At 37.9% G+C, this 26422-nt stretch overlaps 1 protein-coding gene across 3 annotated transcripts in view; it reads right to left on the reverse strand.

The window, feature by feature from the left end:
* The window catches only part of LOC126821014 (mucin-like protein), a 94804-nt gene that overhangs the window by 11405 nt on the left and 56977 nt on the right, over positions 1-26422 (reverse strand). For 2 of the 3 annotated variants that reach the window (XM_056101501.1, XM_056101500.1), the window contains exons 19-34: positions 25568-25664; positions 24002-24163; positions 22614-22794; positions 19818-20099; positions 18878-19024; positions 17992-18165; positions 16819-16992; positions 13039-13155; positions 12557-12688; positions 10146-10270; positions 8750-8835; positions 7840-8024; positions 5546-5686; positions 4807-4959; positions 3565-3646; positions 3144-3199 (exon numbers count right to left, since the gene is read on the reverse strand). In XM_056101501.1, the coding sequence (XP_055957476.1) occupies positions 3144-3199; positions 3565-3646; positions 4807-4959; positions 5546-5686; positions 7840-8024; positions 8750-8835; positions 10146-10270; positions 12557-12688; positions 13039-13155; positions 16819-16992; positions 17992-18165; positions 18878-19024; positions 19818-20099; positions 22614-22794; positions 24002-24163; positions 25568-25664 (2294 nt within the window). Of the gene's footprint in view, positions 1-1544; positions 1566-3143; positions 3200-3564; positions 3647-4806; positions 4960-5545; positions 5687-7839; positions 8025-8749; positions 8836-10145; positions 10271-12556; positions 12689-13038; positions 13156-16818; positions 16993-17991; positions 18166-18877; positions 19025-19817; positions 20100-22613; positions 22795-24001; positions 24164-25567; positions 25665-26422 lie in introns of all 3 variants that reach the window. The other variant, XM_056101502.1, reaches the window with a different exon arrangement.

Raw genomic sequence — 26422 nt, forward strand, 5'->3', positions numbered from 1 at the left:
TAATGTATCTTTAAATAATACTAAACCTGGTAGTTATTACGAAAGACTAGGTTCTATAACAACACTTGATAACCTCATAGTTTGAAATCAATCAGATTTAAAATAGGCCCATCAATTTGGTTCACAACAAATAAAGATTGATAGAGAGCATAGATTGATAAAATTTTCTAAATATTGAACGGAGTCGATTCATTTTTGGACTTATATCCCTATTCAACTTTCACAATATTGTAGTTTGCAAGGGATTCTTAGTGTGGCACTCTCAGATTCTTTAAACATTGTTCTGAGCTCTGACCTCTTTATGCCCTAGTTAAGGACAATAATTCTGCTGTTAATTCACTTTTGAATTCATCTTAGTCATGAATATAATAAGTTTGATGTAAATCGGTTTAAACATGTGGACTCCACTGCCTTCGCAACAAGTGTAGACGGACCAACAGACATACGTGACAACAATATGCATTCAAGCTAAATGTGAGAGCATAAAAACACCATTAAAACTACAATAATGTAATAAAAACTACTCTATGTAAATGATATCAGGTGTTTCTAGAAAAAAGAAACATATACACCCTGTAGTTAAAATTTTTGTGACTATATGAACTCCTCCGATAAGAAGTGATATGAGATGTTCTAGAAACCAGTAAGCAAATACTGTCCTGTACATAACACCAGTGTTGGGATTTCAATATTTTTCTTGTCAGACATTTTTACCAAAACCAAAGGGACAAAACTCTGATCATTATTTAAGCAGGCGGTTTCAGACAACAATTAAAAATAATGTGTCAACAAAACATTCAAATTCATACGTAGCAAAAAATTCCCTATTTAAATCCCGTACGGTATTCAGATTTATGTCAGTAATATTCCTACAAATATTCCTAGAAATATAAAGTATACTCTGCCCTGTATATGACATCCATCACTACTTGAGAAGTGATATCAGGGGTTCTAGAAATATAAAGTATATTCTGTCCTGTATGTTACCACTAATAGCTCACCGTATTAAGAAGTAGGGGGTTTGGATGGCCGAATGGTTAGAGTGTGCGTGTTGTATTATCAGATCTGTCATTGTCAAATGGTGTGCTTTCGATTCTCTGGTTGTACATGACAAGGAATAGGGTCGCCTGTCCAACCTCGTGTGATTTGTCCGGTTTCCTCCCACTGCTAAAGACCCCTATGCGTCAGCAAATTATTGAAATAAAATTGAACCATATCTTAGTCCCAAAATGACCTAGTTTATCCATTTATCTCTCACGCTCTCATATTGAGGAGTGTTATTAAGTGTTCTAAAAGTGGTATCAATACTTATAGCTAAATAAGAACTTCTTGAAAGAGTAATTAAGCCTACCCTGCTTGTACATAACACCCTGAATTACCACAGCTAAAAATAGACCTAAATCCTCTTTCTTTCATTGCAAAAATTAAATAAAAAAATACGCAAGTGACTTCTACTTTCAAAATATAGTGCAGGGTTCACTAGGACCAGCCAGCTAAGATTTGAAAGTTAAAATAAGGTCAATAAAACTGTAGAAATATACAACCTTGAGTAAGTTTTGAATTGTCTGAAATAAGTAAATCATAAAAGGCTATACTACGTCAGTGAAGTGTCAAAAGGGTGAATCTAAGAATTTCTAAAGATTAAGAAATAGAACCTTTTGCATTTCAAAATTTCCACAAATCAAGATACAACATTTGGGCACATGATAACCAGAACAGTCCTAATTGGCGTAGAGATATACATCTTAGACAGAAATGTGTATATCAATTGGGAGATTTTAAAAATGCAAAAAAGTGTATTTGACTAATGTCCCGAGATACATCCTTTTAATACTTCACCGACGTGTCTAGCTTCTTCCTAATACTTGTTCACCTTCGAAGATATCATTCATCCCCAGGTGCAACCCTTGCAAACTACAATACATACTGGGGGTTTACAGAGAAGGGTTTCCAGGTGGTTTATTATCAATCCACATCAAGTTGATCATCATAAAATAATATATTTGGTACTGAGCGTCATCTGAGGGAATGTAATCCCTTGCAAACTACAATATTGTGAAACTCAAATCTCTAAAATTAACCTCTGTCCAAACAATATTCATTTTCCTTCTGTAACAAACTAAGGTTATGCACTGAAATGGTTGGGTTAGGTTTAGAATGTGAGTTGATAGAGTTGGGTTTAGAATGTGAGTTGATAGAGTTGGATTAGGGTTAGAATGCAATTTGTTAGAGTTGGGTTAGGTTTAGAATGTGAGTTGCTAGGGCTGGGTTAGGTTTAGAATTTGAGTTGATAAAGAGTTGATAGAGTTGGGTTAGAATGTGAGTTAATATGACTGGGTTAGGATTAAAATGCGAGTTGATAGGGCTGTGTTTAGTTTAGAAGGTGAGTTGCATGATAGGGGTGGGTTAGGTTTAGAATGTGATTGAATAGGGTTGGGGTAGGTTGAGAATGTGAGTCAATAGGGTTGGATTAGGTTTAGAATGTGACTGGATAGGGTTGTGATAGGTTTAGAATGTGAGTCGATAGGAATTGAAATGAAATAAAATGGGGTTTAACGTCCTACTGTTCTGCTCCAAAATGGGCTAATGAAGACGGGCATATGCCATACAGTGTGCTATGAGAGAAATTTTGTCCGGACAGAAGCACTACGGCCTACTCTTATATCGAATTCCAACTGCCAAGGGATCTTTTATGTACACGCTAATGTGTACACGGGATCTCAGTTTTTCGTACCATCCGAACGACTAGACAGCTGTCCTTGTCAGGCCCTCCGTCCTGCATCATTAACAAGGGGGAACCAATGAGTCGATAGGGTTGTGTTATGTTAAGAATGTGAGTCAATAGGGTTGTGATAGGTTTAGAAAGTGAGTCAATAGAGTTGGGTTAGGTTTAGAATGTGAGTCGATGGGATTGACTTAGGTTTAGAATGTGAGTCGATAGGATTGTGTTAGGTTTAGAATGTGATTGAATAGGGTTGGGTTAGGTTTAGAATGTGAGTTGAGAGGGCTGGGTTAGGTTTAGAATGTGAGTTGATAGGGTTGGGTTGGGTTTAGAATGTGAGTTGATAGGGTTGGGTTAGGTTAAGAATGTGAGTTGATAGGGTAGGGTTAGGTTAGGTTTACTGTTATAGATAATGACTCACTCATTGCTTCTAGATCTTCTTCCTGACAGTTCTGGCCTGTATAACCATATGTACATCTGTAAACATTATAAATAGTAATTTAGTTCAACCATCATTTCACTAAAACCATCCGTAACAACCTATCATTTCTCATAGGATATGACTTATGGACTACAAATCCATCTGCAAGTGATACTTATCTTCTTGTTCTTCTTTGGGACGACGTTGTTCATAAAAAGCCGAAGGATCCGCTTATTCAAGTACAATGGACATGAAACCTGGCATGTATGTTCGTTGGACAATTGTGCATCGATGGACAGATGGTGATGACGTCCTGGTCGGTTTCTAGTCCATACATTGTACTTGTCATACCAGTCAGGTCCCACCATATATTAGTTGTGATATATATATATAATTTGATTAAAGGACTACTTTAACTTACTTGCATGCGTAATTCGTCTCCGCTCGCACATTGACACATGTAGCATCGTTTTTACATGGACTACTTTTACAATAATCCACCACTGAAAAATAAATACATGTATTTTAACATCATCCAGGGGTTTGGATGGCCATATGGTTAGCACGTGTGTTGTATCATAAGGTCTGTCATTGTAGTGCAAGGAGTAGGGTCGCCTGTCCAACCTCATGGGTTTTCTCCGGGTCCTTTGGTTTCCTCCCACTGCTAAAGACCCAGACGCGCAAGCGAATTATTGAAATAAAATTGTTAGACGCAAAATGACCTAGTTTGAGAGAGAGAGAGATGGGTTTAACACCCACTCTAGGACATTTCGACACTTGTTTTTTTATAGTTCAAAATTTCGTTTACTTGTCTTTACTACACTAAGAAATGAAATGAAATGGGGTTTAATGTCCTACTGTTCGCTCCTATACTGGGCTAATGAAGACAGGCATACGACAGTAAAGTGTCCTATGAGGGGAAATTTTGCCTGGGCAGCGGCACTATCGCCTACTCTTATATCGAATTCCAACTGCCAAGGGATGTTTTAAGTGCATTCCGTTGTATACACGGGACCTCGATTTTTCGTCTCAAACGAAGGACTAGACAGCTGTCCTTGTCAGGCCCTCCCTTCTGCACCACCGACAAGGGGAAACCACGTCGGAATATCCCGATGAACTTTCTCGACCAATGTACTACACTAGGATCTGCAAGAGTTATATAACCCGCATTCTGGATGATGTGAGAGATTAGCCAATGAAATGGTCTGTTACTGCAAGTTATGGAAACATCAACACTGATTGGTTAATCAAATGTCTGATGTCATAGGGTCAAAGGCCGATTGTATGAAACCTGATGCTACCTCCCACTAGGGGGGTTGGATGGCTGAATGGTTAGCGTGCGCGCGCTGTATCATAAAGTCTGTAATTGAGTCGACTGGTGTGGTTTCGAATCCCCGTTTGTACGTGGCAAGGAGTAGGGTCGCCTGTCCAACCTCGTGGGTTTTCTCCGGGTCCTCCGGTTTCCTCCCACTGCTAAAGACCCCTACGCACAAGCGAATTATGTAAATAAAATCAAACCATATGTTAGTCCCTAGTTTGTGTCGAGTGGACGTTAAACCCCATCTCTCTCTCTCTCTTTACCTCCCACTACAACCAGTCAGATCAGTGTAGGTCATGTATTTTAATCAGACTGGACTTTGTGATATTATAGCTTTATACTTACATGTACATTTTTTGGTTGTCATGTCATATTCGTATTGACCTCTACAATCACAGGTATATGTACCTGGTTGATTGACACACCTGATACCTTCATCACCACATAACATCTTAATACTAGTCTCGTTACCATCACTACCCATACATTCATCAATATCTATATACAAAATATACACAATACTCATCATTATCTATATAGAAAATATACAAAATACTCAACATTGTTAATCATAGAAAATATACAAAATACTCGGCATTATCTATATACAAAATATACAAAATACTCAACATTGGTCATCATAGAAAATATACAGAATACTCTGCATTATCTATATACAAAATACTCAGCATTGTCTTATATACAAAATACTCAGCATTGTCTTATATACAAAATACTCATCATAGAAAATATACAAATTACTCAGCAGATAAAATATACAAAATACTCATTATTATTCATCTAACATGTGTGGGGGGGGGGGGGTTGGATGGCCGAATGGTGAGCATGTGCGTGCTGTATCATAAGGTCTGTCATTGAGTCAACTGGCGTGGTTTCGAATGCCCGGTTTTGCGTGACAAGGAGTAGGGTCGCCTGTCCAACCTCATGGGTTTTCTCCAGTTTTTCCAGGTCCTATATGATCTATATGTTAGTCCCGAAATGACCTGGTTTGACCACAAGCAAATGATTATAATGAAAATACATGTTAGTCCCATAATAGAGTCAAATGAAGAAAATATTGTACCTTCACACGTATTAGCAGCTAGATCCCACGGCTTGTAACCAGGACGACAGGCACAGGTGAAAGTTCCATTTAATGTTTGACAGGTGGTCGATGACTTGTGACAATTATTGTTAAAGTCTTCGGCACATAAATCATATTCATCTGAAATATAAATAAACCACACATATGAGAAGTGGTGTCAGGTGTTCCAGCAAGAGTAAGCATACCCTGTCTCATACATGATACCCTTCACTACATATAGCTATATATCAAGTGGTATTAGGTGTTCTAGAAAGAATAAGCATACCGTCTCATACATGATACCCATCACAACCTGTAGCTAGATGATATCAAGTGGTATCAGGTTTTCCAGAAAGAGTAAGCATACCCTGTCTCATACATGATACCCATCACTACATATAGCTAGATGATATCAAGTGGTATTAGGTGTTCTAGAAAGAATAAGCATACCCTGTATCATACATGATACCAATCCCAACCTGTAGCTAGGGAATATCAACTGACGTCAGGTGTTCCAGAAAGAGTAAGCATACCCTGTCTCACACATGATACCCTTCACTACCTGTAGCTAGATGATATCAAGTGACGTCAGGTGTTCTAGAAAGAATAAGCATACCCTGTCTCATAAATGATACCCATCACTACTGACAGCTAGATGATATCAAGTGACGTCAGGTGTTCTAGAAAGAATAAGCATACCCTGTCTCATACATGATACCCATCACTACCTATAGCTAGATGATATCAAGTGGTAACGGGTGTTCTAGAAAGAATAAGCATACCCTGTCTCATACATGATACCCATCACTACTGACAGCTAGATGATGTCAAGTGGTATTAGGTGTTCCAGAAAGAGTAAGCATACCCTGTCTCATACAAGACAACACATACTGTGTTATCAATTTGACATCATCACACTAGAAGTGGCATCTGATGTTCTATAGTGCTGGCACGATATATCCTTGAATCGATGTATCACAATTCGTCTTCTCACGATTCGCGTATTGAATCACGAGATGCTGAATCGACGTATCTCATGTCCTTTTTTATGTTTTATGTTTTTTTGTCGGTTCAGATGTTGGATGCTCGATTGTCAGTCCAGAACGTCCTGAATTGACAGAATCGAGTGAAATGAAATTCAGTCCTGTCACAGTTCTGTCAGTCCCGACAACTGAGGTGGTGTGAGTAGAATCGTGACTTTATTAAGCACAACTAATATGTTTCAGCTATCATGATTGGATGGGATACTTTTCATGCGCTCGGCACATGCGTTATAGCTCGAAATTACCCTTTTCACTTGATTGTCATTATTTTGGGGGATTGAGAGAATTCAATTCTGGAACGTTCAATCAAGTACCCCCTAAATAACCTATCACTCAAAATTATCACTGTGACACATTATCCACACAAACACTCTTAAATTGTTTTTGTCCTTATTTTGATCCACATCAATATCGTGTCATAAGACAGTTTTATTTTATTTCCTCGACCTCAGCAGGACTAAAAATATCAATTATTCATTTATCCTGTTGTTTTCTTGGTAAATATTGACCTGGGACCTGTTTCACAAAAACCTAAATCTCCTTAAAATTGTCTTAAATTAAAATTTCATCCAAACTTAAGATAGATGAGTTTCACAAAACGATTTTGAGCATTTTAGATAAAATCCACTAAAATAATAGTGCATACATTGGAGTGCACATAAAAGATCCCCTGACAGTTGGAATTCATAATAAGAAAAGGCTATAGCGCTGCTGTCTGGGCAAAATTTACCTGATAGCAAAATGCATGGCATCTGCCCGTCTTCCTTAACCCAGTCATATTCCTGAAGCAACGACTGCGAGTTTTACAACATCTGGACGTTGCTAGATTACTTCACAATTCTCGAACTTATAGCCACGTTATCTACAGACACATGAACAGTAGTGTCCAAATTGTAGGTTGTGACATCTACAGACACATGAACAGTAGTGTCCAATCAGAGGTTGTGACCTAGCGGCCTCTACGGAAACCTTGACATTGAACGAACCTTGAACTTTGCAACTCGATTATCACAGGTAGACATTTTAGCTTGAAAGCGCGAGACTTGGTATACGCGATGATTGAGGAATCTGATTGGCTCCCAAGCTGGGCTTGTACCCAATTGAAATTAGTGCCAAAATATGCAGGGCATTACGTGAAGGGCTTGATAAGATGTACGTAGTTAAAGCGAGATCAAGCCTTTTATTGAAGATGTAGCCCAGTAGGAGCAGAACAGTAGAACTTTAAACCCCATTTCATTTCATTTTGCTTACCTTGTACCATGGAACCATTTTTGGACACCCCAATGAGTGAACCAAAACTACAGCTGTCACCACTACACGTAAAACCTGAATTAATGGAATTATGTAAATCGGACACAGCGATTGGTTGGCTAAATGATATTTCATAATTTGCTTCTATTTTAACTGCTGACTCAGTGGCTCGTTTCCTCCTTGAACTAATAATTAAAAAAAAAAAACGTAAAATTACAAGAGAGAGAGAGATGAACTAGGTCATTTCGGGACTAACACCTGGTTCAATTTTATTTCAATAATTCGCTTGTGCGTAGGGGTCTTTGGCTGTGGGAGGAAACCGGAGGACCCAGAGAAAACCCATGAGGTTGGACAAGCGACCCTACTCCTTGTCACGTACAACTGGGGAATCGAAACTGTGGCAGTTGACTCAATAACAGACCGTATGATACAGCGCGCACGTGCTAACCATTGTTAAGGGCATTGAGAAAAACATGTCTTTATTCAACATTTTTTGACAAAAAACATAATTTAACGATATCAGGAAGGTTAAAGATTCTCAAAGTGGTTGAAATGCATATGAATGATTCCGACTCGGATTATATCGATGACATCGATTCTAAGGTGATATTTCTGATGAAAAGGATTTAGAATGATTTGCAAATTATAGATCAACTTATCCCCAGCAACTTTTTTATTGGTGTCAAGAGTCTATCACTTATAATTATCAGGCAGTAGTCGATTGAAATAGGCATACAAAATATTTCACTTTAGCCTTTATTTAACCTGACCACTGGATGTCATGACGTCATTTTGACGGCAACCGGTAAAGGGTTAAAGTGGATGTGTTAAATCACTCAACCCCTCGAACATCCCTTCACCTCAGAAAGTCAGAAGGAAGATATCGTTTGAAACATAAGCAATAGCTTACCTTGTGTTGTATTCATAAAATCTTATAACCATTACATTCAAAAGATGGTCTTTCAGTTTATTAGAACTATCTATTGCTGTCGTTACCTGAAAATATTAAAAACAAAGTATGTAACATCCTCCATTGATCACTTAATTGGAGATTGGACGATTCCCAAACCATGTGCCAGGGTCTTCGCTGTGGGGAGAGGAGAGAGAGAGAGAGAGAGAGAGAGAGAGAGAGAGAGGTTAACATCCACTCTTAAGATCAAGATTCACTTCATCATTGTGTTCTGGTAACTGTACTTGAGATTTTATGATTCAAGGCAAACCGCTAACCATTCTACCATCCAACCCCCATGCTGGGGGAGGAAACTGGTTTCCCTATCTCACATCCTAATCTCAAACCAGTTGTAGAACCCACGACCCCAAGCCAAAGTTGACTGGCCAGCTAGAGCTAGATCATTACAGTTGCCAAAAACATCAACAGTAATGTAACTAGGTTATTCTGTAACTAGGTTATTCTGTAACTAGGTTATTCTGTAGCTAGGTTATTCTGTAACTAGGTTATTCTGAGCCTAAAACCTGCTATATTTCTAATTTCAATAATTTGCCTATGCACATTCTCAAATCTGTCCTTGTGTACACTGGACCTCAGTTTATTGACCATCCGAATGACTAGACAGCTGTTCTTGTCAGGCCCTCCGTCCTGCACTACTGCATCGGAAAATCCTGATGAACTTTCTCTGCCAATGCAGGGGTCGAAGAAGTGACCTCCAGGCTAGCGAGCCAACATCTTACCCGCTTAGCCACCGTGGTTCCACAGACTTATGTAAATCCCCTCTCCCTATTCCTGGTCACATACAAATGTCCGATTTAACACATGATTTGCGCAGATAACAGGTTGTAGGATCTACTGCAGATTCATTAGACCCCCCCCCCCCAACCTGAGCTAACACAACTTTCAAACAATAATTGCCAGGGAAACCATGTGTCTTAATCTGGCCACAACTGTTCATCTGATTCAAGCAATTTATGGAGGTCTAAGGAGTCTAGTTGTGGTTTGAGGGGGTTTAAGGAGCCTAGTCAGTGTGGTTTAAGGAGGTGTAAGTTGTGGTCCAGGAGCTTAGTCAGTTTGTGGCAGTGTAAGGAGCCTAATTAGGGCAGTTTGTGCTGGTCTAAGGAGCATGGTTATGGTCGTTTGAGGAGGTCTAAGAACCCTAATTAGGGCGGTTTGAGGAGGTGTAAGGAGAATTGTTAGGGTGGTTTGAGGAGGTGTAAGAAGCAGTTTGAGGGGTCTAAGGAGCCTTGTTAACGCAGTTTGAGGGGTCTAAGGAGCCCAGTTAGGGTGGTTAGAGGAGGTCTAATGACCCTTGTTAGTGTAGTTTTGGATTAAAACTATAAGATGCACAACATACTTCGGTTTCAACTGTTGAAGCCAAATTCTTAAACTCTTCGGAGGTTTTGTCTTCAAGTTCAGGCATCCATTTCTGTACTCCGGGCACTGAATCAAATACGAATGTTCCACCAAATATGGCAGCCACTAATAAATAAACAAACATGATTCATTAAATTATATCATCACTAATTATATAACGGTTCTAAATTTTAGTTTAGGGCAAAAGAAAATATAATGCTTATGTTTACGGTTTCCTAGTTCCCGAAAATAGAAATTATATCATCACTAGTAATCATATAACGGTTCAATTTAACCTAATTCTAAATTTTAGTTTAGGGCAAAAAAAATAATACTTGTGTGTACAGTTACTTGGGCACCAAAAAAAGCCTTTTTTAGCTCAAGAAATAAGGTCAGTCAGCTATGGTGCAAAAACAGATATTTTTCTTTCATTGGCCTTAACTCAAATCAAAGCATTTTATTGGCTACTTTAAATACAAACTTTTACAAATACTGTAGATAGGTAGGTAATATTATAGGACAGGTAAACAAGTAATACTTGGGACAGGTAATATTGTAAGACAGGTAATATTGTAAGACAGGTAATACTGTAGGACAGGTAGACAGGTAAGGCCACACAAAATAAATGTCTTGTTTCTCGGGCAACTGACAGCTGAAACTGTAGGGAGGGAGGGCGGTTTCTTTTTTTTTTTTACTCATTGATGGTGCAAAATAAAATTTGGCTATTGCTGAAAATTGTTGGGGCGGGAGGGCGGTCTTTCTTTTTTTTTTTTTTTAAATGAGAAAGTCATTACTTGTTTACGTTTTTGCTTTCCGTTATATTCAACTTTATTGTACATACTTAAAACATAAACCCAAAATCAAGTCTACTAAAACACTGAGACTGAACACTGACTGAAAGGAAAATAATTTTCCATATTTAATTCACATAATTGAAATTGGTTTAAAATAAAATTCCATACGACTATGTAATAGCCCTCCATAAAGACAACAATATTTTTAAAAACTAAGCCTCTTTCACCAGGTGTATCAAAAATAATTATCATGGTAAACAGTATTTAAAACTAAATCTAGTATCGCCGGTTTATTTATAATTATTTACCGAATTCCAACCAATGCATGTCACACCGTGTCATCGGTATTGGAGATTGCCGGAAATACTGTTTCTTGGGATATTCGGTGTGTTTCTCAGGATATTCGGTGTTCTATCCGGTGTTTATATTGAATGACTATTTAAATCTAACTAACAACTGGTCAGTAAAACCATCAAATCGGTAATCCAATTATTATTTTCCGGATTATCGAAACTACCGTAAATGTGCTAATAATGACCCAGATTCTAAGGTATGCATTATGACGACTATCGTCATCGTATCGTATTCTTAGCTATAATTAATTAACCTGTTCTACGGTTCATTATTTTATCAATAGGATTTTCCAAACAAGGACCGACTGAAGCCGGCAATAATGAGCCGATTACGATCGAATGATTGAAATATTGTCGCCAATGACTTTTAACACGAATCAAATTCTAGTTTATCAGGGGAGGTAATTAATATCACGTGATACAAAATGGAGGTTCTTTCGATATCAATAAAAAAGGCAAATCTGCCAAACTTCGCCATTGTTCGGATAAAAAAGACAGCATGTTCATCTGAATCAGTTTTAATACATTTGAATAGATATACATGTATGGCGGATGTAGGTACATGCGGGATATTTTTTTTACGACTTGCTTGTCGATGTGCGGGCGGGCGTTACATATTTATTTTTTTTCATCAAGACTAATAAATAGACTGCACGCGCAACCAATTTTGCGTGCGGGCGGTGCCCGAGAAACAAGTTATTTTATTTGTGTTGCCTAATATTGAAAGACAGGTAGACAGGTAATATTGCTGGACAGGTAATACTGTGGGACAGGTAGCTATAGACAGATAATACTGTAGGACAGTTAGACAGGTAATACAGGTAGACAGTAATACTGTAGGACAGGTAGACAGGTAATTAGGCAGGTAATTACTGTACACAATGTACAGGTAATATTACACGCTATATTTAAGAAATATTGCCCACTATATTCAAGAAAATATAGAATATTACATGAAGTGATGAATAAGATGTACGGAGTTCAAGCAAGATCAAGCCTTCTATATAAGATGGGGAGAGAGAGAGATGGGGTTTAATGTACACTCGACACAAACTATGTCATTTCGGGACTAACATATGGTTTAATTTCATTTCAATAATTCGCTGACGTGTAGGGGTCTTTAGCAGTGGAGGTAACAGGCAACCCTACTCCTTGTCACGTACAACCAGGGAATCGAAATCATGCCAGTTGACTCCATCCAACCCCCCTATAAGATGGGGAATATTGAACACTAAATTTAGGTAAATGATGTGATTTATACTAACCTTTTTCGCATTTATTGGCTGAATTTCGTTTATACATAGCTTTACAATTACAGGTGAAACCACCAGGTATGTTGGAACAATATTCACCATCAGTACAGTTATTCATCGTAACAGTTTTACATTCATCTATATCTGTAATAAACAACATATTTACATTTATCTATAAAAAAAACAATTTTTTTTACATTTATCTATACCAGTAAACAACATTTTTACATTCATCTATATCCATATAAACAACATTTTTACATTTATCTATTTTTGTAATAAACAACAGTTTTACATTTATCTATTTTTGTAATAAATAACATTTTTACATTCATCTTTTTTTTGTAATAAACCTTTTTACATTCATCTTTATCTGTAATAAACATTTTTACATTAATCTATAATAAACAATATTTTTACATTTATCTATATCTGTAATAAACTCTGTTTATGAGGAATCTCATGTCTTCTTTCAATCTGCTAAAACTACCTACCTTGGCACATTCCTTTCCCCATTAATTTGTATCCATGACGACAGGAACAGGTATAATTACCAATGGTATTAAGACAATCGTGATTACATTCGTTATCCTTCAAGCATTCATCTACGTCTAAAATAACAAAATCAATACATAGAGAATCTCTTACCAGTCTTTTTTGATATCAAAAAATATCAACACAAGTTGATAAATTAACAAAAGATAGGTTGCCAGGCAACGAAACATACGCCCACAGCAGCTATATCATCCGGGCAGTCAACAAGAGTTGTCGCATATTTTTACTTTTTTCAGTAATGAAACATTTATAATACATTAAAATCTGATTAAGAGTAACAACTCATTAAGTAATTATCAGAAAACCATTAGAATTTGTTTGTTTTTTATAAAATTCGGCCCCATGCTAACGTTTAGTATACGAAACTTTTAACATCATGGATTCAGCTCTTCAAGTCCTAAAGATTCATTGAAAATCAATATACTTGTTCGTCTCAAGACCTTAAACTCTGTGTATCAATCTGAAGTCAATCGGATGATAACTTTAGCCTCTAGAGAGTCACAAGATTTTTCAAAGTGATCAAGGGACATAATTTTGGCAGTAATTATCCGAACTCGTTGAAAATCAATATGTGTATAAATATAAAGTCAATCAGATATTAACTTTAGCCTCTCGAGCGTCCACAAAATTTTTCAAAGTGATCAAGGGCCATAATTCTGGCAGTTATTATCGGAAATCGCTGAAAATCAATAGGCTTCTTCGTCTCATGCCCTTAAACACTGTGTATAAATTTAAAGTCATTTGGATATTAACTTTAGCCTCTAGAACGTCCACAAGATATTTCAAAGTGAGCAAGGGCCATAACTCTGGCAAAAATTATCGGAAGTCGTTGAAAATCAATAGGCTTCTTCGTCTCATGACCTTAAACACTGTGTATAAATTTAATGTCAATCGGATATTAACTTTGACCTCTAGAGCGTCCACAAGATTTTTTGAAGTGATCAAGGGCCATAACTCTGGCAGTAGTTATCGAAAATCGCTGAAAATCAATAGGCTTCTTCGTCTCATGATCGTAAACACTGTGTATAAATTTAAAGTCAATCGGATATTAACTTTAGCCAATTGCATGTGGACGCTGGACGGACCGACGGACGGACGGGGGAGCGACAACAATATACGACCACATTTCAATGTGGGCGTATAAAAACGAGGCTCTGCCGAGGTTTTTTTTTACTTTATCAATGAGTGTTGATATTTTTTGATATCAAAAAAGACGAGTAGGAGATTTTATTTATCACCCAATCCCTTCTTACATGCACAAATAGATAAATATAATTCTTTGCTGTAGATTTCACTTTTACTGAACATTACAGCGCAGTGATACATCATTTTTTGACAGCAATTCAACCATTGCAAAGTCCTTTATATTGGCCCAGTGTTTCTATCAAGGTCAATTGAATAACAATAGTTCGTTTTTGAAAAAAAAAGTTACTTTTAATAAGAAATGTACTGTTCTTTGAAAATAAAAAAAAGTAGTTCTTTTTCAACTGACCAATCAAATTCATGTAAAGCGATATCTCCTAAGGAGATATCGCAGTAGATTATGAAATATATCACACAAGCGATATCTACTGTAGAATGTATTATTGGGTGATAAAATCTTTTATATAAACTGTGTGCAATATTCAAGACTTAATCTTCTCACACGAATAAGACACTATTCTGCCTAACCCCTTGAACTACTTGTCATAGGTCCTTGTGTGTGACCAGTGCAGTGTAGAGCAATGCATGTGTTGGTAGTTGGCAAGGCGTAGAGATACCGCAGGGATGTTGAACAAATTTTAGTCGTTTTTTTAAAACATGGTTATAACATAGAAATATAGATATGATGCATGCAATGCAGTATTACTTGTGTCTGCTTTGTGTAGTCTCTTGTGGCAGCTTGCAGACAAAAACCATTTGCAACGATGCCAGCATAATGCCAGAGTGAACCTATCATATGATGTAGACCACATGTTGCGAAGGTGTATATGCTGTGGCATAACTACAGAGTGACCCTATATGCACTACCTACTCCAGGGCAAATCCCAGCCATGTGAGACTAGCCTAAAGTAAAGTCTTTAATACCGTACAAAATAAAAAGAACTCTTTTAAAAAAGCACATTGATTTAGGAATGGACGCTGTATCTGAAAATGGAGGTGAAAATTTTCCTACCCACTCTTCCGAAAGACTATGTACCAGATATCGTTGAAGAGAGGCTATAAACTATTTCACTTATGAGACCCCTCCCCACAACTGTGGATTTCATAGATTTGTCCCAGATATTTTTGTCTAACATTTGTTGCGTAGTAATATAGGATCTACTTAAAGCTGCAATTTCATATTTTTAAGTTATATTTTTAAAATTTATTAAAATAAAGCCTTAAAATAGATGGTATCCATGAACCGTCCTACCTTGTTAAAGAATAATCCTATTAATCCTATACGTCACTATTGCCAGCTGAGAAATTGGTAAAAATATCATTTTTAACTTCAAATTCCAACGTTTGAGGCAATAGGAAAAAAAGGGAGGTAATGTGTCTTAAACACAATTGAGCAAACCAGAAAAGGATGACTGATACTTAAACATACATTATGCAAGAGCTAAATCTGCCTATTGCAGGTCTTTCTTTAGGCTTGGAATGTTATCTAAGTTATTAATTAGACATTAATTAACTTATCCAGACCATAATTAACTCTCGACATTTACTGGATTAGAACCCAGTCTGCTGCTTCTGATTAAATAAAAAAATGGATAATCGAGACTATGTTTTTTATCGTACCTACTTTAGTAATGATGATTGAGGCTAGGCCGAAAATTCAATCGCTTAAAGATGGGTTCCCGCATACAAACTGGGTGATTTAATGGTATATATGGACTAAAAACATATTCAAACTAATTAATTTGTCATAATTTTGCTTCAAATCCTTCTCAAACATTGTAATTGCAAAGGAATGTCCTGCTATAAAAATTTGATCAAACCAAGTCACGTTTACGTCACGTGACTTATCTCTCTTGGAAGTCAGGAGAGAATTCATTGCATACATAAGACGATGTTGTCTTTAATCGCTTACTATTTATTACAAATATCAAATCCTAATTAAATTCTCAGATTATCCACTACCCGCGTCTTTTTCCGTCATTTTTATCTCAGAAAGTGTTGTACGTCTAACTCTTCATAAAGTTTATCAACTTGTACATCAAGCGTTGAATGCTCGCGTGTGACCTTTGACATCACGCGTGCAGAAACTCCTAATCGTCGGGCTGTTGATTAGGGGAACCCTTACATTTTTGTCCTGTATTCGCTCCATGAGTGTTTTTCGGGGAATCCAGTATTTTTCTAGTAAGATTGGATATGTCTACTTTCCATATATACCAAATTTACCATACTTTTATTGGAAATAACCACCCGATAAATACTTTTCTGGGAACCCATCTTTAATTCCCGGTTCATTGTGGATCAATTTGACTGAAATTTTCAGCAAATTGCCTTTACATTATCTAGTTTTTAACTATTATAGTGAGAACTGCCAGCTCTTTATCTAATCTCCCATAATGTATCTTTAAGACTACAGTTTTATGGCAGTGTCAAAAATATCACACACCCTAGATTGTGAGGCCCTAGGCCTCGGTCTGCCTAGCCTGTAGATAATTTCATCACTGGATAGACTAGCCTCACATCCATAAGCAAACCCTAGGTAGAAGCAGACGTAGAAGAAAAGATTTTTTATGACTTACCATAGCAACTGATTCCGTCTCCGATTAAACCTTCTGGACATGAACATGGGTTCTCCTGATTGGTTGTATTACATAACGACATATCATAACACTGTTTACAGACGTCTTTCTGTATTTCACAATATCTACCTTCGTGATTTGCGGAACAATTACACGGCTGATCTCTGACAAATCCTGTAAATATACAAACGCAATGAGAGAGAGAGAGAGAGAGAGAGAGAGAGGATTTAACCTCAACTCGACACAAACTAGGTCATCACTCGACACAAACTAGGTCATTTCGAAACTAACATATGCTTTAATTTCGGGTCTAACATGGTTCAATTCTATTTCAATAACTTGGTTGCGAGTAGGACTCTTAAGCTGTTCGAGGAAACCAGAGGACCCAAAGAAAACCAACAAGGTTGGACCAGCAACCTTATGAAGTAACGCCACCAAATCTCCCCTTTTAAAGAGTCTGTTATTTCTAGGGTTTGTATTTGTCCTGAGGGCCGCAGCATCTCAATCAGTAAATCCAGGAGGTAGTGGGTTCGATCCTGGTATGGGCCAAGAAAGTTCCACATGGTTGGACAGGCGACCCTACTCCTTGTCATGTACAACCGAGGAATCAAAACCACGCCATTTGACTGAATGACAGACCTTATGATACAACGCACACACACTAACCATATCGCCATCCGTGCAGCAGGTAAGATAGCAGGTATTCTTAGAATACGAACTACAAAATAAATTCATTACCTGTGTTCATTGTGCGTAGGAGTATTTAGCTGTGGAAGGAAACCGAACGACTCAATCAATTTGTTAAGGCCAGCTCAATTTTTGTCAAGGTCGTTCAGATGTAAATTCGGTTAGAGCATTGATTTTTGGCAAAATTATAGGTTAGGTTAAGGGTAAGAATTGGGGCTAAGTCCAGGGTTAGGGTTAGGGTTGGGATTAGCGCTAGCCATGTTTACATCTCGTAACCTATGACGAAAAATTTAGCTTACCATATCATTTAGCACTAAACAGACCGAAGGACCTGAAGAAAACCCAAGAGGTTTGACAGGCGACCCTACTCCTTGTCACGTGCAAGTGGGGAATCAAAAACACACCACTTGACTTCAGGACAGATCTTGTGATATTACATGCATTCACACCCCGCGCTCCTCACCTGTATAATAAATAAATACATACCTGTGTTTATCATGCTCGGCAGACATTCTTCAGTTTTATTACACAAACATAATTGTAGAACTGGTTGTAAAAGACTTGAAGCACCATGTTCATCTGTTGCTGTAAACTTTATAAACCAATCCATCATCACGGTTTCACGTTTTATAATGAGTTTAAACTCTCGACTTGTCTCATCTTTAAAAAAAAACAACAACAATTATTGGCAGAAAGGGAGAGTGAGACAGGAATGTAAATATTTGTTTATACAAATCTCTGGGGAGATGCCTAGACCGTTTGTACAACTGGGGATGCCTATAAATCTTTGTTTATCTGGGGGATGCCTAGATTGTTTGTTTATCTGGGGGATGCCTAGATTGTTTGTGTAGCTGGAGATGCCTAGATTTTTCATAAAGCTGTTGGTGCCTAGATCGTTCATATAGCTGGGGGTGCCTAGATCGTTCATATAGCTGGGGGTGCTTAGATCGTTCATATATCTGGAGATGGCTAGATCGTTCATATAGCTGGGGATGGTTAGATCATTTGTGTATCTGGGGATGGTTAGATCATTTGTGTATCTGGGGATGCCTATAGATTGTTTGTGTATTGGGGGGGGGGGCTAGATCGCTTGTACATCTGTGGATGTCTAGATTGTTTGTATATCTGGAGATGCCTAGATTGTTTGTATAGCTAGGGATGGCTATAGATTGTGTGGCTGGAGATGCCAATAGTTCGTTTGTATAGCTGGGGTTGCCTAGATCGTTTGTATAACTGGGAAAATCTAGAATGTCAGGTGCAGATTTAGGGGGCAGATCTGGGGACTTGGCCACCCTCCCAATGAGACCAAACAAGCGCCTCTGACAGGATGTTAACTAAATTTCATTTGATACATTACTCAGTTTATACTTACTAAAAGTGTAAAGTGTTTCATTAATGGTGGTATTGATGGTAACTGTGAAACTATTACTTTCTGCATCCATCACATTCAACATTTGTGTTGATTCTCCAGTGTTATAGTTCCAGTACATTGGGTTTTTAAACATGGGTGGAGTATTCACTTAAATAAAAAACATATATTTTAAACATGGGAGGACTCAATAAAATATAAAACATACATTTTAAACATTGGGAGTATTCACTTAAATAAAAAACATATATTTTAAACATGGGAGGACTCAATAAAATATAAAACATACATTTTAAACATTGGGAGTATTCACTGATATAAAAAACATATTTTAAACATGAGAGGACTCACTGAAATAAAAAACATACATTTTCACTGAAATAAAAACATATACATTTTCACTGAAACAAGAACTGCCACTTACCAGGTTTTTTCACCAACTGAAAAAACTAATTGTTTGATTTAACAACTGTGGATTTCATAGATTCGTCCCAGATATTTTTGTTTAACATTTGTTGCGTAGTAATATAGGATCTACTTAAAGCTGCAATTTCATATTTTTAAGTTATATTTTTAAAATTTATTAAAATAAAGCCTTAAAATAGATGGTATCCATGAACCGTCCTACTTTGTTAAAGAATAATCCTATTAATCCTATACGTCACTATTGTCAGCTGAGAAATTGGTAAAAATATCATTTTTAACTTTAAATTCCAACGTTTGAGGCAATAGGAAAAAAAGGGAGGTAATTGTGTTATTATTTCCTGTGTCAATGATTTTTGAGGGTGGGAAATAATGCCCATGGTCGTATAATAGTGAGTTGATAATCTATTGAGCAAAAGACATAGAAATAATTATGTTTTGACTTTCTTAGAAAATATGAAATTATCGCTTTAACAAACACAGATTTCGTTTGTGGTGTAGTAATATAGGATCTACTTACCAAACATAGATTTCGTTTGCATAAACATTTCATACTCCATTTTTGTGCTATTTGCAAATGCTCCACTACCTGTAACGGCATAGTCAACAAGACAAGGGATATTCTCGTTACATAGAGCCATTGCCGTCTGCTGTGTGTTATTATCCCCGTTAAATAACATGGTTAAATTACTACTCATATCTCTATAAAACATCGGCATAAATTCCGGGTGCTGATTGGTCGTAAAATTGCCGTCAATGAGCGTGTAATTAAATAGAGATGAAGCCTCATCTTGAACCAGCCCTGAAACAGATCAGCAAATTCCGCTTGAATAATACATTACATAAGGTTATCTTAAGGCAACACAAATAAAATAACTTGTTTCTCGGGCACCGCCCGCACGCAAAATTGGTTGCGCGTGCAGTCTATTTATTAGTCTTGATGAAAAAAAATAAATATGTAACGCCCGCCCGCACATCGACAAGCAAGTCGTAAAAAAAATATCCCGCATGTACCTACATCCGCCATAAATGTATATCTATTCAAATGTATTAAAACTGATTCAGATGAACATGCTGTCTTTTTTATCCGAACAATGGCGAAGTTTGGCAGATTTGCCTTTTTTATTGATATCGAAAGAACCTCCATTTTGTATCACGTGATATTAATTACCTCCCCTGATAAACTAGAATTTGATTCGTGTTAAAAGTCATTGGCGACAATATTTCAATCATTCGATCGTAATCGGCTCATTATTGCCGGCTTCAGTCGGTCCTTGTTTGGAAAATCCTATTGATAAAATAATGAACCGTAGAACAGGTTAATTAATTATAGCTAAGAATACGATACGATGACGATAGTCGTCATAATGCATACCTTAGAATCTGGGTCATTATTCGCACATTTACGGTAGTTTCGATAATCCGGAAAATAATAATTGGATTACCGATTTGATGGTTTTACTGACCAGTTGTTAGTTAGATTTAAATAGTCATTCAATATAAACACCGGATAGAACACCGAATATCCTGAGAAACACACCGAATATCCCAAGAAACAGTATTTCCGGCAATCTCCAATACCGATGACACGGTGTGACATGCATTGGTTGGAATTCGGTAAATAATTATAAATAAACCGGCGATACTAGATTTAGTTTTAAATACTGTTTACCATGATTATTATTTTTGATACACCTGGTGAAAGAGGCTTAGTTTTTAAAAATATTGTTGTCTTTATGGAGGGCTATTACATAGTCGTATGGAATTTTATTTTAAACCAATTTCAATTATGTGAATTAAATATGGAAAATTATTTTCCTTTCAGTCAGTGTTCAGTCTCAGTGTTTTAGTAGACTTGATTTTGGGTTTATGTTTTAAGTATGTACAATAAAGTTGAATATAACGGAAAGCAAAAACGTAAACAAGTAATGACTTTCTCATTTAAAAAAAAAAAAAAAGAAAGACCGCCCTCCCGCCCCAACAATTTTCAGCAATAGCCAAATTTTATTTTGCACCATCAATGAGTAAAAAAAAAAAAGAAACCGCCCTCCCTCCCTACAGTTTCAGCTGTCAGTTGCCCGAGAAACAAGACATTTATTTTGTGTGGCCTAAAGATACATTATATACGATTTAGATAAAGAGCTAATGGACGTTCTTGCTATAATAGTTTAAAGATACATTATGTAAGGGGGGATCACGTGGCTATGTGGGTAAGACGCTGGCTCGCTAGCCTGGAGGTCAGGTGTTCGATCCCTGCATTGGCCGAGAAAGTTCACCCAGATTTTCCAGCATGGTTTCCCCTTGTCAGTGATGCAGGATGGAGGGCCTGACAAGGACAGCTGTCTAGTCGTTCGGATGGGACGACAAACCGAGGTCCCGTGTGCACATTGATGTGCACGTAAAAGATCCCTTGGCAGTTGGAATTCAATATAAGAGTAGGCCGTAGCGCCACTGCCCGGGCAAAATTTCCCTCATAGCACACTGTACGGCATATGCCCGTCTTCATTAGCCCAGGTTAGGAGCAGAACAGTAGGACGTTAAACCCCTTTTCATTTCATTTCATTTACATTATGTAAGATTTAGATAAAGAGCTAGCCATTCTTGCTATAATAGTTTGAAAATAGATTATGTAAAATGAATTTATTGAAAACTTCATTCAAATTACTCTATTGTGAGCGAAGATATTAGCTTTTGAAGGATTTAAATTAAATATGGCTGAGCCGTTCTAATCTACTTATTATCAGAGATATCAGATGGCATCGAGAGTTGATTAAGTCCTGGATAAGTTAATAAATGTCTAACTAATAATTTATGTAACATTAAAGGCCTAAAGAAAGACCTGCAATAGGCAGATTTAGCTTTTGTATAATGTATGTTTAAATCAAACTTTATTCCGACATAAAGATATGTTGCCAGGCAACAAAACATAGCAAATCTTAATTTTATTTAACACAAATTTGTTTTGTTTTAGTGCACTACACCGGAATATAGAATAGTTATTAAATAATCCACGTTCAGGGTAATGTTTGGGATTAGCCAATAAAATGGTCTGTTGAGTCGAGGGCTAATGAACACAGCCATACGCCATACAGTGTACTACGAGGGAAATTTTGCCCGGACAGCATCCCTAGGGCCTACTCTTATATCGAATTCCAACTGTCAAGGGATATTTTATGTGCACGTCAATGTGCACACAAGACCTCGTTTTTCCGTCCCATCCAAATGACTAGACAGCTGTCCTTGTAAGGCCCTCCGTCCTGCATCACTGATAAGGGGGAACCATGCCGACCATTTTCATAAAAACAAAAATACTTACATGAAGTGCCGAAAGTAAAGAGACTGCTTTCTGTGGAATCGTGTGGGAGTACTGTATTGTTCCGTAGCTTGAAACCATCTGTCATGTCACCATTGGCATTACCAAGAAGACCAGAAGTAGTCCCAAAGTTGCCTCCCTTTATGTACACAGTACCGGACATGTATCCATCAAATGGTGTGATCTATAATAGATAAGATAGGTAAACATGTAACCTAGACAACACAGGTAAACACGTAACCTTGACAACCCCGGTAAACATAGGCGTACGAGGCGGGGGGGGGGGGGGAGGGCGGGAGGGCACCGGCCCCCCCAAATATTTTCATGAAAAAAAATAGAAATCTGAAAAGAGCTCAGAATTGTGAGATCGGTCATAAGCCGAGGAGTTTTTGAACACGTAACCTAGACAAGACAGGTAAACACGTAACCTAGACAACACAGGTAAACATGTAACCTAGACAAGACAGGTAAACACGTAACCTAGACAACATAGGTAAACATGTAAACAGGTAACCTGTACAAAACAAGTAACTGCACAACACATGTAAACATGTAAACATCTTACCTGTACAATACAGGTAAACATTTGATCTAGTAGAAATGGAACTATATCAAAATCCTTACTGATAATAAAAATATATATCAATTCTTACTGATCATATTGGATGGCCGAATGGTTAGCATGTGCGCATTGTATCATAAGGTCTGTCATTGAGTAAACCAGCGTGGTTTCAATTCCCCGGTTGTGAGTGACAAGGAGTAGGGTCGTCTGTCCAACCTTGTGGGTTTTCTCAGCGGGTCCTCCGGTTTCCTCCTACTGCTATAAAGATCCCTCTCTTTAGCAATGGGAGAAAACCGAAGGAGCCACAGAAATCTCAAGAGGCTGGAAATGCGACTCATTCTCATGCACAAGCTGGGAATCAAAACCACACCATTTGACTCAATGATGGACCTTCTCTTTCTTGAATGAGATTCTGTTGACAGACCTTGTGAACTAAAACTCACATCTTAAAATATTAGAGGGGTTGGATGGCTGAATGGTTAGCACGCGCACGCTGTATCATAAAGTCTGTCATTGAGTCAACTGGTGTGGTTTCGATTCCCCGGTTGTATGTGACAAGGAGTAGGGTCGTCTGTCCGACCTCGTGGGTTTTCTCCCCGGGTCCCCCGGTTTCCTCCTACTGCTAAAGACCCCTACACCCAAGCAAATTGTTAAAATAAAATTGAACCATATGTTAGTCCCGAAATGACCTAGTTTGTGTCGAGTGGACCTTAAACCCCATTTCTCTCTCTCTCTTAAAATATTCGGCCACCCGACCCTCTCTTCCTTGAATGAGATTTTGTTAACAGGCCTTGTGAACTAAAACTTACATTTTAAACTATTCTCTTACCTTCAATGAGATTCTGTTCATAAATATAACCACGTACGAGTTTCCACTTTTCATAACCATCTGCATTTCATCTTGATAGTCAGTTGATTTCACACCATCAACATAAAAATCTAAGTCCGCTGAATTTGACATAAATTCTAGAGTCACACTGCCTGTACTCATCTGTAAAATAACGACTATTTCAGTCATCCAATATACGCCACAACTCATTTAACAGGGCATTATGGGAGATTAGATAAAGAGCTGAGAGTTTCCGCTATAATACCAAACATTAAAGGGGCATCATGGGAGATTAGATAAAAAGCTGAAATTCTCGCCATAATAGTTCAAAAATAGATAACGTAAATAGAATATACTGAAAATTTCAGTCAAATTGCTCCACTCCGGAGTTTTGGTTATCCATTTTGACATTAAATCATCCATCACAAAATGTATTCAAATCCAGTAAATATCGCAGGCTAGCGATGTCATCGAGAGTTGGCCAGGAAAGTTCATAGGGATTTTCCGACGTGGTTTCCCCTTGTCAGTGGTGCAGGATGGAGAGCTTGACAAGGACAACTTTTTAGTCATTCGGATGGGATGAAAAACAGGTCCCTTGTATACATTGGCATGCACATAAAAGATCCCTTGGCAGTTGGAATCCCTTGGAGTAGGCCATAGTGCCGCTGCCTGGGCAAAATTTCCCTCATAGCACACTGTATGGCGTATGCCTGTGTTTGTTAACCCAGTCGGAGCAGAACAGTACGATGCCCAATTCATTTCATTTTTTCATTACCAATCAGAATTTGTGAGTACTTACAGATTCCTAAACTTGATAAAATTTGCAATTAACATCTAACTGTTCTAAACCAAACAGGCTCAGGATGACGGACATACACCAGGGAAGGATGACGGACATACACCAGGGAAGGATGACGGACATACACCAGGGAAGGATGACGGACATATGCCATGGAAGGATGAAGGACATACGCCATGGAAGGATGATGGACAAACGCCATGCAAGGATGATGGACATACGCCATGCAAGGAAGATGGACAAACGCCATGCAAGGATGATGGACATACGCCATGGAAGGATGATGGACATACACCAGGGAAGGATGACGGACAAACGCCATGCAAGGATGATGGACATACGCCATGGAAGGATGATGGACATACACCAGGGAAGGATGACGGACAAACGCCATGCAAGGATGATGGACATACGCCATGGAAGGATGATGGACATACACCATGCAAGGATGATGGACAAACGCCATGCAAGGATGATGGACATACGCCATGCAAGGATGATGGACATATGCTATGCAGTGTGTTATGAGGAATAGTTTGCAAGGACATCGGTGCTTCGGCCTACTCGTGTTCGAATTCAAACTGTTCATTTACGTGCAAATCAATGTGTACAGAGGGAACCTCAGTTTTTCGTACTATCCAAACAACTAGACAGGCCATCTGGGAAACCACACCAGGAAATTTCTCTGCCACAAAAATACGAGATATAAACATTTGTCAGTTTGCGATAAATTCATGTCGATCAATAGCTCAAAATAAATAATTTACCTTCGATGCTACACCTACAAACACTGTTGCGTTTCCAGGTTTATCATTTGCCATTAATTGTACTCTACTCATTCGGCTTTGGATTTCAAACATATTTCTAAAAGAAAATTTTATTTTACAAGTAATGGATTGTTAAATGCCAGGTATTTCTTGGATAATTTCTTTTTTTTAATATGGCGTGACACGGTGAGGTGAAGTGAGAACAAACCCTGACGCTATATTCGGCTATCCAGGACATTTTACGGGACGGGTTTAACGTCCTATTGTTCTGCTCCAAACTGGGCTAATGAAGACGGGCATACGCCATACAGTGTGCTATGGGGGAAATTTTGCCCGGACAGCGGCACTACGGCCTGCTCTTATATCGATTTCTAACTGTCAGCTACATTGACCAGAAAAGACATCTTTTAACTTTAACTCAATGGTACCAGTGAGATTCTAAGCCAGATTTGATGATATATTTCTACTTTGCATATATACCAAAATTGCCATACTTTTATCAGAAATAACCACCTCATAAATATTTTTCTGGGAATGTATTTTTAATCTGCGGCCCAGAGATGGATGCATGTACAGTTACGAGAAAACAATGATGAACATGAATCTTTATCTTAAGAGTGGATGTTAACCTCCCTCTCTCTCTCTCTCTCTCTGTCTGTCTCTCTCTCTCTCTCTCTCTCCAGGGGGGTGGATGGCCGAATAGTTTGCGAGTACAGATGTATCATAAAGTCTGTTATTAAGTCAACTGGTGTCATACGTGACAAGGAGTTGGGTTGACTATCCAATCTTGTGGGTTTTTTCAGGGTCCTCCAGTTTCCTCCCACTGCTAAAAACCCCTATGTGCAAGCAAAATTA

The sequence above is a fragment of the Patella vulgata genome, chromosome 5, assembly GCF_932274485.2.
Source record: "Patella vulgata chromosome 5, xgPatVulg1.2, whole genome shotgun sequence".
Taxonomy (NCBI): Eukaryota; Metazoa; Mollusca; class Gastropoda; family Patellidae; genus Patella; species Patella vulgata.